This window comes from Phaseolus vulgaris, chromosome 9, assembly GCF_000499845.2.
Source record: "Phaseolus vulgaris cultivar G19833 chromosome 9, P. vulgaris v2.0, whole genome shotgun sequence".
Lineage (NCBI taxonomy): Eukaryota > Viridiplantae > Streptophyta > Magnoliopsida > Fabales > Fabaceae > Phaseolus > Phaseolus vulgaris.
In genome coordinates this window covers 8,406,386-8,419,260 of record NC_023751.2, presented here as the reverse complement: position 1 = coordinate 8,419,260, position 12,875 = coordinate 8,406,386, and the positions used below count along the sequence as shown (strand labels likewise).

The following is a 12,875-nucleotide window of genomic DNA, read 5'->3' as shown; positions in this document are numbered from 1 at the left end:
GCCAATTAAATAAGTATCACATCTTATACCATCTAAAGTCAATCAACTTCAATAATGAGTAGTTTCCAAATTCAGCAAACTCAAACAAAATTAATAATATTTTATTATATTAATTATCATTGTAGTATAGTTACACATTTTGAAGGTACCACTTAAACTAAGAATTAAACTAAATTAAGTTAGATTATAATATGTAGGTGGAGCAAAACCATCCTTTAGTTCATAAAATTTATGCAGATTAAGTTACACATAAATTTATTTATTAAGATGTAATATGCTATAAGAAGAGTTATTTATAGTCTATTCTAATTAAGTTAATTAGAATTATTATGTTATTTTATAAATAAATTGATATATTTATTTTTCGATGGAAGGAGATGTCAAGATTGAATTAAGTATAAATGACTAAAAATATCTTAGTTGAAGACTATTTAAAAAAATTTGATTTAAAGGAAAATGAAGAAAAAAATGTTGAAATGATTACGCCTCAATTGATTTATTTAATTGTTAAGCTAGTATATTTTAATTAATTAAAATTAAAACATAAGAAGGCTTGATAATTAAAAGAAAAATCAAAGCAATAGTACAAGTTGAAGTAATTATTGATATTACATACAGGCTGTAGTACGTAAGTAATTTGGAACCATGATCAGGGTTTGGATAGAAGTAGATTCACTTTTTTGAATTTGAGAACGAAAGGTGCTGAAAAGTGGTAACAAAATCGTAAATGTGTTAGAAATTTGTAGGGATGGCAAAGTGGGGCGGCCGTGCAGGCCGACCCGCAGCCCGCTGATAAAAAATGTGGGTGGACTGACCTTTTCACCCGCTAACCCGCATTAGCCCGCCCCGTATTAGTCCGTAACCCGTGCGGGTCAGCAGCGGGGCGGGGCGGGCTGACCCACTAACCCACAAGAAAAAAGAATTGACACTTAGCAGCAAGGTAACGCAATTAGGTTTTCACAAAATTTTAAAGAAAGAAACACAAAACAATCGCGTCAATAATGTTTATGTTTAATGTTTTTGAATTAATGTTTATGTTTATGTTTAATGTTTATGCTTAATGTTTTGGAATTAGGTATTTTTAATGTTTTGGAAGTGGAAGAATAGTGATATTTGATATTTATCTTAATGTTTTGATGTTTGATTAGGTTTGAAAAGGAAGAAAAAGAATTTAGGTTTGATAGTACAAATATATAGGTTTAATTTGACAATTTTTTAAAAACAAAATGTAAAAAAAAATAAAAATATTTAATTTAAAAATAAAAAAGAAAAAAAGAACGTGGGCTGGCCCACAAACCCGCGGGCCAGCTCTTATGCGGGGCGGGTTGAGAATTCTAGCCCGCAATAACTTTGCGGGGCGAGCTAACCCAACCCGCATTTTTGCGGGCCAAGCACGGGGCGGGCCAATGCGGGGTGGGCTGGCCGCTTTGCCACCCCTAGAAATTTGAATATGAAAAAGTGTTGGGAATGCGTTTCACTTACTTTTTTTTCAATTCTTTTTAATTTTATCCATGAATTAAATAATATTACCATGCATCTTATTTTCCTATTCTTATATTTGTAGGCAAGAGTTATTTTTCAGCAAGCTTTTTCACATTCTCCTTTCTCTAATTAATTAATAATAAACGAAGTATTAAAGTTGATTAAAATTATAAACCATTATTAAACTATTTTTTTCATAACCATTCCACAAACGAAGTACTCATTCTCAGTTTTTTTAAACAACTTTTTAGCTACTCTTCTGAAAAAATAAAAAATCCAAAAAGAAAGTGTTTTCCTTGACGTGTTAACAAAGAATCCAAGAAAACAAGAAAAAATGAGAAGGTTGCTTTGAACTCTAACATGCTATACCACATATTTTCAACATCCTTATTGGGCTAGAAGCAGAAACAGCAGCAGCAGGAGGAGCCTTTAAATACAAGCTTCAATAAGACATCCACGCTGGTTCCATTCTTGTTGTGTCTGAGAAGGGCATGGCAAGAACATTACCAGATTCCGAGCCACTGATTTTCTCTAGGAGATCCTTAACTAGATCACCTGCTATGTAAGAGATTCCCGAGGTTGCAAGTGCCAAGCTAACATAATGCAGCACTGTTCTGAAATAGGATTTGGGTGGTCTACTGGTGTAAGCTTTTCCCATAGCAAGAAGAATGATGCACACAACAGAAGTGGCTGTCACAGCTGCAATATTACCTTCACCATAGTAGTTCTTAGAAATAAAGAAGCCGTAGACACCAAGTGGGACAGAACCAAAAATTAAGAATGATAAAACAGCTAGAAAAGCATGAAGTGTGAAGTTTTCTCTACGGCCAAGTAGTTCTTGATATCGATCTTGTTGTGTATTCATTTGTAGTGGATTCCCTCCAGAATGACCATTTTTCAAATCAATGAGCTGGGAAAAGAAGAAAAGAGTTATGACATTAACATCATGCAGCCATGCACTGTCATATAAACAATACTATGCAGTACACATCAAATATAGAAAAGAAAGAAGTGAGCTTTAACCAATAGAACTGTAAATAAGCAACAAATGGAAGGCCACTCACATTATGGCCAATGACAAAAAGTCCACCGATGATATTCGCCAAACCCAATGCTATAATATTCACTACAATAGCCATAAAAGAAAAACAAAAGTTACACATTCTTACCAATCTAAATATCAATTTTAAAATATAAAATAACAATTCTAGAATTTCAGATCCCCATCTCATAAAACCTGGAAAACAGCAGAGTCCCTCTTAAATAAACTTGCTTCATTTACCATGAGCAAATCTAAGGACATAAGATGCATCTAGTTTATTTAAACATAAAACATGAATATTAATTTATTTGTAAGCACTTTAGCATCACCACACAACTCAAAATAAGATTAAGAAGGAAAGAATTCACACATATAGAGATAACTATATTATGTAATGAATTGACCATCAACCCTCCCCCAGTAAGAGAGAGATGGAAGCACTTACATGGAGCAGCACCAGAAGAAGCAGCAGATGACACAACCCCAAGACTAGTGATTGATTCAACTAAACCACCGTACACAATGCTTTTAAGCATTTCCCACTCTTGGTGCTCACCAATTTCAGCCCCTGGTTGCTCTCCAATATCGATTTCAGTATGTGTTTCTGACACAATAGCTCCTTCAGTTGGAACGTATGCTGCCTGGAACGTTGAGGTTTCAAATGCTTCTGCCTCAACAAAAACTTCACATTACTAACAACATCATAATCATAGTTATGGTTATTTACACACACACAAAATCCTAACATTTCTTATGAGAAGAACGAACTGAAAGAAAAGATAAGGGAGTCAGAATTATTGTTTAATGATTATTAACTTGAGTTCATTCGTCTTCATACCTTCCTTTTCTTTTGCAACATAAGGTTTTATTCCCCCTTCAATACCCGTATGCACTTCCTTAAAATCTTGAATTGATGGAATCGAGCCATTTACTCTGAAATTGTGTTTGTCTCTAGCTACATCATTTGCAACTACTTCACTGCCAAATGATTGATCTGGTGATTGTGTTTCTTTCATCAAAGAGGAATAACTATCCTGAGCCATCTCCAGTGGATTTTCTACGTCTTTCTGTGTCTTGTCAAAGATTGGAGACCCTTCATATGGTTTTAGAATGGCATCTTTTGCAGGTTTCTCAGCATTAAAAAGCTCTTTAGTGGTAGCAACAGTTGCTACTAAAACACTATCAGGCTTGGATATATCTGCAATAACATCTACACGCACAATTCAACATGCAACCAAAAGACAATTTTGCAGGTTTGGAATTTTATAATGTTTCATAACTATACTGCTTCATTTATAACAGGCCTTCAAAGATTGAGCCTGTGACTTTAGAAACTGTATCACTAAGGAATTACCTCTCCAAACAGATAGCTTTACTTATGTTGTCAATTTCATCAGGAATAGATAGACAACATAATTCTTTGTTAAAAAGACAAAAAAAATCATAACAAAACCAAGGAATTGTCATCTTAAATTTTAAATATACCTATCTTTATCACATCCACCGGATCACGACTTTTCTCTCTCACATTTTCAGTAGTAGCAACAGTTGCTAATAAAACACTATCACGCTTGGCAATATCAGCATCAGTATCTGCACGCATAACATAATTGAATAGGATAATTTGCAGGTTTTGGAATTTATAATATTCCACCAAAATAGAGAAAAATTACTCATATATATCATAATCATAATGCTTCATTTATGACTAATGGTCTTCAAAGATTGACCATATGACAGTGAAACCTGTGTATGACTAAGGAAATACCTCTCCAAAAAGCTTTGTTATGTGCCAAATTCATCACGCAGAGTTGGACAATACTATTTTAAGTTGAAAATTATAAGAAAGGTGAAATGAATTTCTCTATAAGATAAAATTGACTAATTCACAAGTTAAAAAATATCCTTTGAAAAAGCTAATTTGAAAGAGCTTCAAACAAATTAGTTTATTCATAACTTAATTTTAATCTATAGAGAAATTTATTTAATTTTTAAAGTGTTAATGAAAAATTCTATCCTCACAAGCTACAAGGTGAAAACAAAATCAAGGAATAGTGTCATCACTAAATTTGAAGCATACCTGTCTTTATCGCAACCACTGAATCACGACTTTTGTCTTCCACATCACTAGAACTTTGTGTGCGGGAATCACTCTGTTCAACCAATGGCTTATTCTGCAGTGCCGCATTGGATTTCTTGCCTTTTTCTATCCACGATTCAATCTTTACAACTGACTTCACTATTGAGGGAATCGAAGAATTTACTCCTCCATGGCTTATAGGTGTATTAGCAAGTGGAATTTCTGGATTATCAATTCTAGAATCTTCAATTGAAGCGGGATCTGTTCTAGATTCTTCAATAGAAGCATCACCTACACCAAGATGTCAAGAAAACAGGCTTTCAATTGAAAGCAGAAAGATCTCATTACTACAAATTTGTCAGTTCACGTATCTTCCACTGGAGAAAAAGGGAAAGTTGGCCCAGGGAATGTAGAGGAATAAGAAATTGCAGGTTTTATATTTTTGCTTCCTGAAAATAACTATTGCAAGCATGATTATCACGTTTAAACAAACAACAAATTAAAATTAAATCAAGATTGTGTCAAAGAATTTTCCCAATGTTCCATTGTAAAAATACCTTAAAAAATGACAACGATAATAAATAATACCTGGGCGGGTCCTATGTTTGTGAAAGCATCACTGTGAAAGTGACTCCAACTAGTAGTAATTGTTTATTACTATTATTATTAATTACCTTGGGCACTAGTTCTCCTTCCCTTAATTGAAGTAACCAGAGTGAAGAACCAATTTAAATTGGAAGCTGCAACAATTGAAGGATTCTCCACATTGGATGCAGGTATAACTGGAAGTTTTTGTGAAGTTTCAGGCTTACCACCAAAACTTGGAACAGTTTGAATCTGTTTCCTGCCAAAGTAACTAGATTTTTTTAGCACAAATAGATGATCATTACATAAGCACCATAAGTATTAGGATGATAACCTTTAATCCTTAACCATCTCCCAAAACATGTGAATGCTATGTTACAATATTCCTAACTAGATATCTAGCAATGGAATATTTAAACCAGAAAATCAATAAAATAAATAAAACTGAAAATCTAAGACCATATTGTTATATTTTGCACAGGAAATGTGTTCAACTTACTCATAGGAATAAAGAAGCTGAAGCATGATAAACATCTGAATACTTCTGGTTCTCTTTCGGGCTCATAATTATCAGCAGGTGGCTCTACTCTACCTACATCATCAGGTGTTACAATTGCATGATCACCTTGGTTGCTTTGATCTACAGAACTATCAACCACCTCAATGGCTGACTTGTCACGTTTTGCTTTAGTGTCTAAGTTAGGAATATGAGTAGTCCTTTTTCTCTTTCTGAGAATCACTCTTTTAGTAATACAAGACTTACAATTAGGACAAAACAAATCATGTGTCTCTTGTTTTGCCAACACTGCCTCAACATCAAATTCTTTCAGTTGCTGGTCAATTTCTTCTGTCAAGTTAGGATATGTTTTTGCACTGCTTTCATCACCAAAAATCTCTACAGTTGCAGCAGCCTGTATTTCAGATGAATTCGGTAAAGGTAACTCTGCTCCGGAGGAAGGTACTTTTTCATCAACAATTTCCATGTTGTTGACTCCATTGCATGGACTACACTGAATGTCGGAATTTCCGACCAGTATACCAGAGTCTTCCTCTCCAAGAATTTTTGGAAGAGCAGATTTTGCACCATCAAAATTGTTGCCTGCATGCATGCCACAAACAATCATTTCAATACCAAATTGCCACACATGTTACTTTCTTAGCATTATATAACTAGGAGAAATGTTACTGTCTTAGCATTATATAACTAGGAGAAATGTTACTGTCTTAGCATTATATAACTAGGAGAAATGTTGAGTACTTATTCCTTAACACACTATTTATCATTAGCTGAAGTTTATTAAAAACTATAAAATTTTGTAACCTAACTTGTTTGCAATGAATTCCACTCATGCTTTTGTAACTCCTAAAGTGTATTAGAACATAACTATAGAGATCATAAATGAGTTCAAGTATGGGATACCTCATGATAGATTGAGCCGATTTTCTATATATTTCTACTAAACTTTTAACCCAAAAGAGGAATACACAAATAACTGGATAAATGTCCAAAGTTACGATGATTAACAAGCACCACTGAGTGCATTGACCCAAAGAATAGCAATAACAAACTTGTTCCATTATCAGGTGAAGTTACTATATAGATCACGCATGCCATTTGGCCAGGTTTAAGACTATATCACCGAGCATTAGATAAGCTATGAAAAGCCTATCACAATCCTCCTCCTTTACCCAAACTTAGTACAGACTATGAAACCATGGTTGGAGTTGTATTGACCAAGAGAATACTTTTGAAAGAATCTTTCTAACCATAAGTTTAAGCAAACTCCAAAACCAAGTCAAAACTTGCACTTAGAGAACATCTGAACAAAGATGGGGCATGGTTCATGTAGACATTCCAACAACTATACAAGCCCTTTAAACCCAACTAGTCAAAAATTAAGTGGCGTAACTAGCAAAATTTCACGAGAAAAATTTGCTGCTGCAAGGTAAAGTCCATAGTCTCTCCAAGTCAATAAGGAGAGTCCATGCCATTGGAATTGGAGAAGACTATAAAGTAACAAGGATCAGAGCTAACTGCTAATATGTGCCTTAGAAATCTTGGCACCTACTGACCTTTAGTTTCACACACAAAACATGGTCCATGTTGAATCATAGTTTTAACATTCATGAGCAAGTCAGAGTAGCCATTAAGATTCCCACGCCGCAAATTCCAAGGACTGTCAAATTGCTTGGTCCATGCGCAGTGGTGACATTTCCACATTCCTTCACGCATAGAAAATGATGATATGCTTACTATTACCAAAATCGGAATGGCAAAAATTAATTCCAGAAATTAGAGAAAAGGAAGATTATTTAAGTCCAAGGTGTGCCCCCCAGGAGTATAACATTCTTCATATTATTTGGTAAAATATAGTTAACTCTCCTATAGTGAAGAATGCCCTAGCTAAAAAGTTTTTATTTTTGAGACAAGTTATAGAAAGTAAACGGGATACATTGAGGTCCACAAACCTTGCTGTTGTGGAATAAAAAGAAGCACAAGAAAGATAACACGTTACCTTGTTGTTTGTCAAAATAAACACTATTCTTATGCTGTGATGCATCAACATTTATGGTACCACTGCTTATAGCCTCCCCATTTATGGCTTTTTCTACAATCTCAGGTATGATTCCAATCCCAACTCTTTCACTATCATCGTTAAAGTTATTGCCATTTTCAGCAACAACATTATTTGTTTCTTCAACCTTTTGAGCAGGTTGCTCTTTGTGTTCTTTGTGAGTATCAAGCACTTCCTCCTTCTGAGGAAGAGGTTGTTCTCCCACTAAAGAAAAAAAGGAAGGTGCTTCAGCAGTGGTAATACTACCATTTTTTACATGTTGCAGGGATTGTCTTCCTCTCAAAACTGCATCATCTTGCAGTTCTTCTTCTTCTTCTTCCTCTTCATCCTCCCTCCCTGCACAGTGATAGTACACTTGCTCCATTGAAGCTGGCTTGTTCAGAAGGAGCAGAAGAAAAAAAAAAGGAAGAGAAAACAAGACAGTTTTTACTTTTTTGAAAGATGTGAAGGTTGTATTTAACATGCTCAACAACTATCACGTCGCTGTAGATAAAAGCAGTCCACTCATTAGCACACACTAATCTTATGCATATGCACAAGCAAATTGGCTATTTTCAAATTTTGGTATATAAACAGTTAAATTCCTGTCAAAATTCATATGACCATTTTAAAGATTTTTTCTTTGCAATAAACCTATATAAAAAAAATCTGTAAATAACCTGTCTCAATATTATTTACCAGATATTCCCGTTGAAATTTTGGTTCTTTGGTAACTAGATTTGCAATGTGAAATAATTAAGGTTGTCTATACTGAAGAGGTATCTTGAGGAACCAAATTCTTGTCGGATTTTTTCTGAATTTCTTTATTAAATTATTTATCTCCTTTTCATCAAATTTTTAAAAACAACTAGAAAACCTTATCAGAATTTTTAAAAACTATAATTTTTTTATGGTGTGTTCTTACGAAGAAAGAAGAATGAGATGCACGCGTAACAAATCCAAAATAGTTGATGAAATTTTGTTTTTGTCTTTTGTGCTGCTATGGCTGACAGCGATTAGGATGCACCAGCGAAACAGACCAAAGAGACTTTAAGAGGTAGGAAAACTGAATTCTAACATGATTTTCTATTTTTTTTAAAACAAAAAATATTTAATTAATAGTGAATAAAAATAATAATAGTAATTTTTTTTATTATTGTGTTTTCAATAATGAATTAAATTAAAAATTATATATGAAATTAATTACTATAAATTAAAATTAAAATTATTACATTAAAATCGTAATTTTAAAATAATACAAGTGAAATTATTAAATATTGAAATATATTTTTCCGAGTAGTTTAAAAAATATGAAAATATATTAATAAAAATAATAATGTATTAGAAGAAACAAGAGCTATATAAATTTATATGATAAAAATAAAAAAGCGTGAAAAAAATTAATAAATGAATATTAATTTTAAATTGATTAATGTATGTTTTATCATGATAATATTTTTTTCCCATATTTTATGGTGGTAACTTGAAGAATGTACCGTAACAATATTTATTGTAAATAAGATAAACTCTTGGTACAAGGTACTATTTAATTTATTATAATGGTTTTTAAAAAAATTAATTTAGTCTTAAGGTTTTTTAAAATGTATGTAATTTGGTCCATTTTATTAAATTTTTATCAAGGTTGATGATGTGGTAAATGTGAATGACACTGTTATGCACACGTGTCTTTGCTTCCGTTAGAGTCTTTTCATCTTCCTTCCACAACCACTTTCTCAACAATGATTGCTTCTTCATTATTTATCATATCTTGTATAAGAGTCAAAAACAATTATGATCTTCATTTTTTAAAAACTCTTCCCTCAGATTCACCTTTTCATTTTCTTCTTTCTTATATCCTCCTTTTTGGTTTTTGGTTGCAATTTGAATTCACAATCTCCACAATTCCTCGCTTTCCAGTTGCAAGATCGTCATTGAGAGGTTGCTGAAGGAGCTTCTGGAAATATTGAGGGTATTTAATAACATTATGAGATTGATTTTGAGGGTATCATAAAACATTCAATAGAAGGAAAGATTAAAAAAGATAGTTATCAATAAAGTTTTGAGTGGCAGTCGTTCATCTCGTGGCAGCAGCAAGGGGATATCCCGTATCAAAGAGGTTGGACAAAGTATGTGCGTGCGACAGAGGATGCGAAGACCGAGGCAACGGAGGTTGATGTCAACGACAAGGGTTGCATCGACGACACGACGACGAGGGCTACATCAACGGTGTAGAGGGGTAGGGTTGTTACAATGAGGGTGATGCAAATGGAGTGAGGCTTAAGGTTCTTATGTAATAACACATGGAGCTATGCACTGCTGTTCCACATTGTGTGGTACATCTTCAAAAGTTAACTTTGTTGGTGAAAATTTAATAGAAGAGACTAAATTGTATATTTTAAAAAAATATATACCAAATTGATTTTTTTAAAACCATTAGTAAATTGAATATTAATCAATATAAGAATAAAAAATATAATTATACCTAAACTTTTGTATGTCAGTTGATATAAGTTTAACTTAGAAAGCTACTTTTTAATGGGTTGTGACATCAACTAACATAAAAAATGATTTTAAGTTGAGTTTAGGACAATTTATAGAGTTTTATTGTAAGAAAATGTGAAGTGATACTTTTGTAAATAAGTTGAACTTCTCTACGTTGGTTGCCTTCTCCCTTAATAAAAAAAAAGACATTTTGTAGCTGTTTTATAAAGAAGTTGAAGAGAGTCAAATAGCAAAGTTGCAATATTTAGAAAGAGAATTAATGCAAAAGATACCAAATGTATAGTTGTTAATCCATATAATATCAATATTTCTCATTACAAATATGGTAAAAAAAAAAAGAGGGTATAAGAAGAACACATTTCTGATACTAGAGAGGTGGAAAAAAAATTTCACACCATACTGATGAAGTTTGAACATGTGGTGAGCATGATAATCGAGTCTTATATTATAGACTCCGTAAATATAGAAAAATTGAAATGAAGCATGAAAAGTCACGTGAGCTTAATTTTAGAAAAGACAACAAAGTAAATGAATAAGAAGCATGAAAAGTCACATCAGCTTAATTTTAGAAAAAACAACAAAGTAAATGAATAAGCGAAAATTTCAACAATATTTATAAAACTAGCCAAGATGCAGAAGAAGGTTATGATAATTTCAATAATGGTGAGAGTTTTTTTTATCATGATAGGGTTATTTTATTTTATTTTGCTTTTTATTAAAATGGGGTTTGTTTAAAAAAAATTATAAATTTAAGCAAGTTGTGTCAATTAGATACGATTTCATATGCACAAATTGTCTCAATCAAATAATCAAGTTATTGTATTACATTACCGTCAAACATGATTCATTCACGATTATCCAATTTTTTGTTCCTTAAAATTAACATTTTAAAAAAATTATGTATCAAATTAATTTTTAACATTACATAACTTACTACCCAATATATAAACAATGAAATTAAAAAAATTATGACGTGGCAATTTCAGTATGACATGACAGAAGTCGTATCTAATTGGGACGATTTGTGCATATGAAGTCGTGCCGAATTGAAACGACTTGTCTAAATTTGTAACTTTTTTTAAATAGACCCCATTTTGATAAAAAAAAAAAAATAACTCCATCCTTATAAAAAAACCCTAATTGAAAAAAAAATGTATAGAAGACGAGGTTAAGGAGTTTTCATATAGGATAAGAATGAGAAATTAAAAAAAGGAAGAGTTAATAATTTGAAATCACTCATTCAGAGATACAGTGTAAATGATTATAAACGTCAATAGAAAAAGATGATGGTTACAATTACCAAGGTAAAATAAATAGTAACTTTTATACGAAAAAAGTTCAGTAGAATTGCAAATTGTATATACAAACAACATGATAGCGCAGAAGAAAGTCATATCAATAACCAATATATTGGTAAGAGTTATAATAACCTACAAATTTATTTATTTATAGTCCATAATGCATTTTCTTGGATGAAAATACCAAACATTTAGATATTGAGTGTAACAATTACATGTACGGGAAAAAGTTATTTTCTTTTTTAGATAAAACTGTGAAATATTCAATAAAATTTGGAAACAACAGTAACATTCTTATCTGTGGTGTTTTCTATGTTTTTTTTTCATCACAATAAGTACGAGACAACTATCCAAGAAATATTAGAACATGCATATTTCTCATGGTTATTTCATGTTGATTGATAAAAATAACTCCAATAGCTCATCCCTTTGAAAATTAATCTTGAAAAGCTTTCTTCTTGGATATTTGTTAGCATATCCATTTTTGACAGTTTTACTTTTCTGGATTAAATTATCTATTAAGAAAAGAATGACTTACCAATTTAATGAAATATGTGAGATTGAAAAAAAAGCATAGAGAAACCTAAAGTGAAAGGAGACCATCAATTAAATGCCTCATAATTTTTAGATGCATAACATATGCACATGTTTAGACCAACTTAAAAAAATTGGACAATAAAGGTGATATATATATATATATATATATATATATATTTCAGAAGCATAAAAGTTTATAGTATATGTATCTGAGTGGAGAGATGGTCCAGGCACGGTCGGTTGATGTAGTATAGTTGCTGACGTGTCGGTCTTCTTCTCTTTCGGTCGGTCACTTCTTCTTGGTGTCTCCTTTGGTCCGTCCGACGCTCAAGTAAGTATGAGATTCTAAGTGTGGTTTAGTAAGTGAATGAAAAACGTACCTTTCTCTGGCTTGAGCACAGTATTTATAGGATTGCCTAATGGGCTTTCTATCCCTTGGGCTCGGGGTGGTTATGGATAGGTCTTGTCAATCGTGCTCCGGAATACCCGGAAAACATATCTTCTTTCAACGCGTATTCCTTATTTTTCGGAGATGTATCTTAACTGCTTTAGCTTGTCACGGGTGCACTTACATTTATTATGCGTTCGGTCAGTCGGCCACGTGTGTTCGTCCGGTGCCTACCGGTACAGTATATATATAATTTAGTTACATCTCAAATTCAGAAGTATAAAAGTTTCACAACCCAAAAACACAAAAGGTAATCATCAACCAATATGCTACATTTAATGAGGATTGATTCTCAAAATCATAAAAGGAACGGCAAGAAAATGAATGAGAATCAAATCCAAGTTTT

The 12,875-nt window shown here is 32.5% G+C and overlaps 1 protein-coding gene across 1 annotated transcript; it reads right to left on the bottom strand.

Moving 5' to 3' along the window:
- Positions 1-1,806: 1,806 nt before the first annotated feature.
- Positions 1,807-8,193, bottom strand: LOC137822189 (membrane protein of ER body-like protein). Its single transcript, XM_068627090.1, has 10 exons — positions 7,706-8,193; positions 7,263-7,412; positions 5,649-6,288; positions 5,279-5,448; positions 4,605-4,895; positions 4,010-4,117; positions 3,363-3,734; positions 2,970-3,191; positions 2,547-2,608; positions 1,807-2,392 (listed from the first exon to the last, which is right to left on the bottom strand). Exons 1-10 carry the CDS (start codon positions 8,127-8,129, stop codon positions 1,925-1,927), a joined length of 2,907 nt encoding a protein of 968 aa, XP_068483191.1. The 5' UTR covers positions 8,130-8,193; the 3' UTR covers positions 1,807-1,924.
- Between the last annotated feature and the right edge of the window lie 4,682 nt (positions 8,194-12,875).

Coding starts and splice junctions, on each gene's coding strand:
- LOC137822189 (XM_068627090.1), bottom strand. CDS start 8,129: ATGGAGCAAGTGTACTATCACTGTGCAGGGAGGGAGGATGAAGAGGAA. Junction 6,289..7,262: donor TTTTGTGTGTGAAACTAAAG/GTCAGTAGGTGC, acceptor GCATGCATGCAG/GCAACAATTTTGATGGTGCA. Junction 3,735..4,009: donor GGTGGATGTGATAAAGATAG/GTATATTTAAAA, acceptor TTGTGCGTGTAG/ATGTTATTGCAGATATATCC.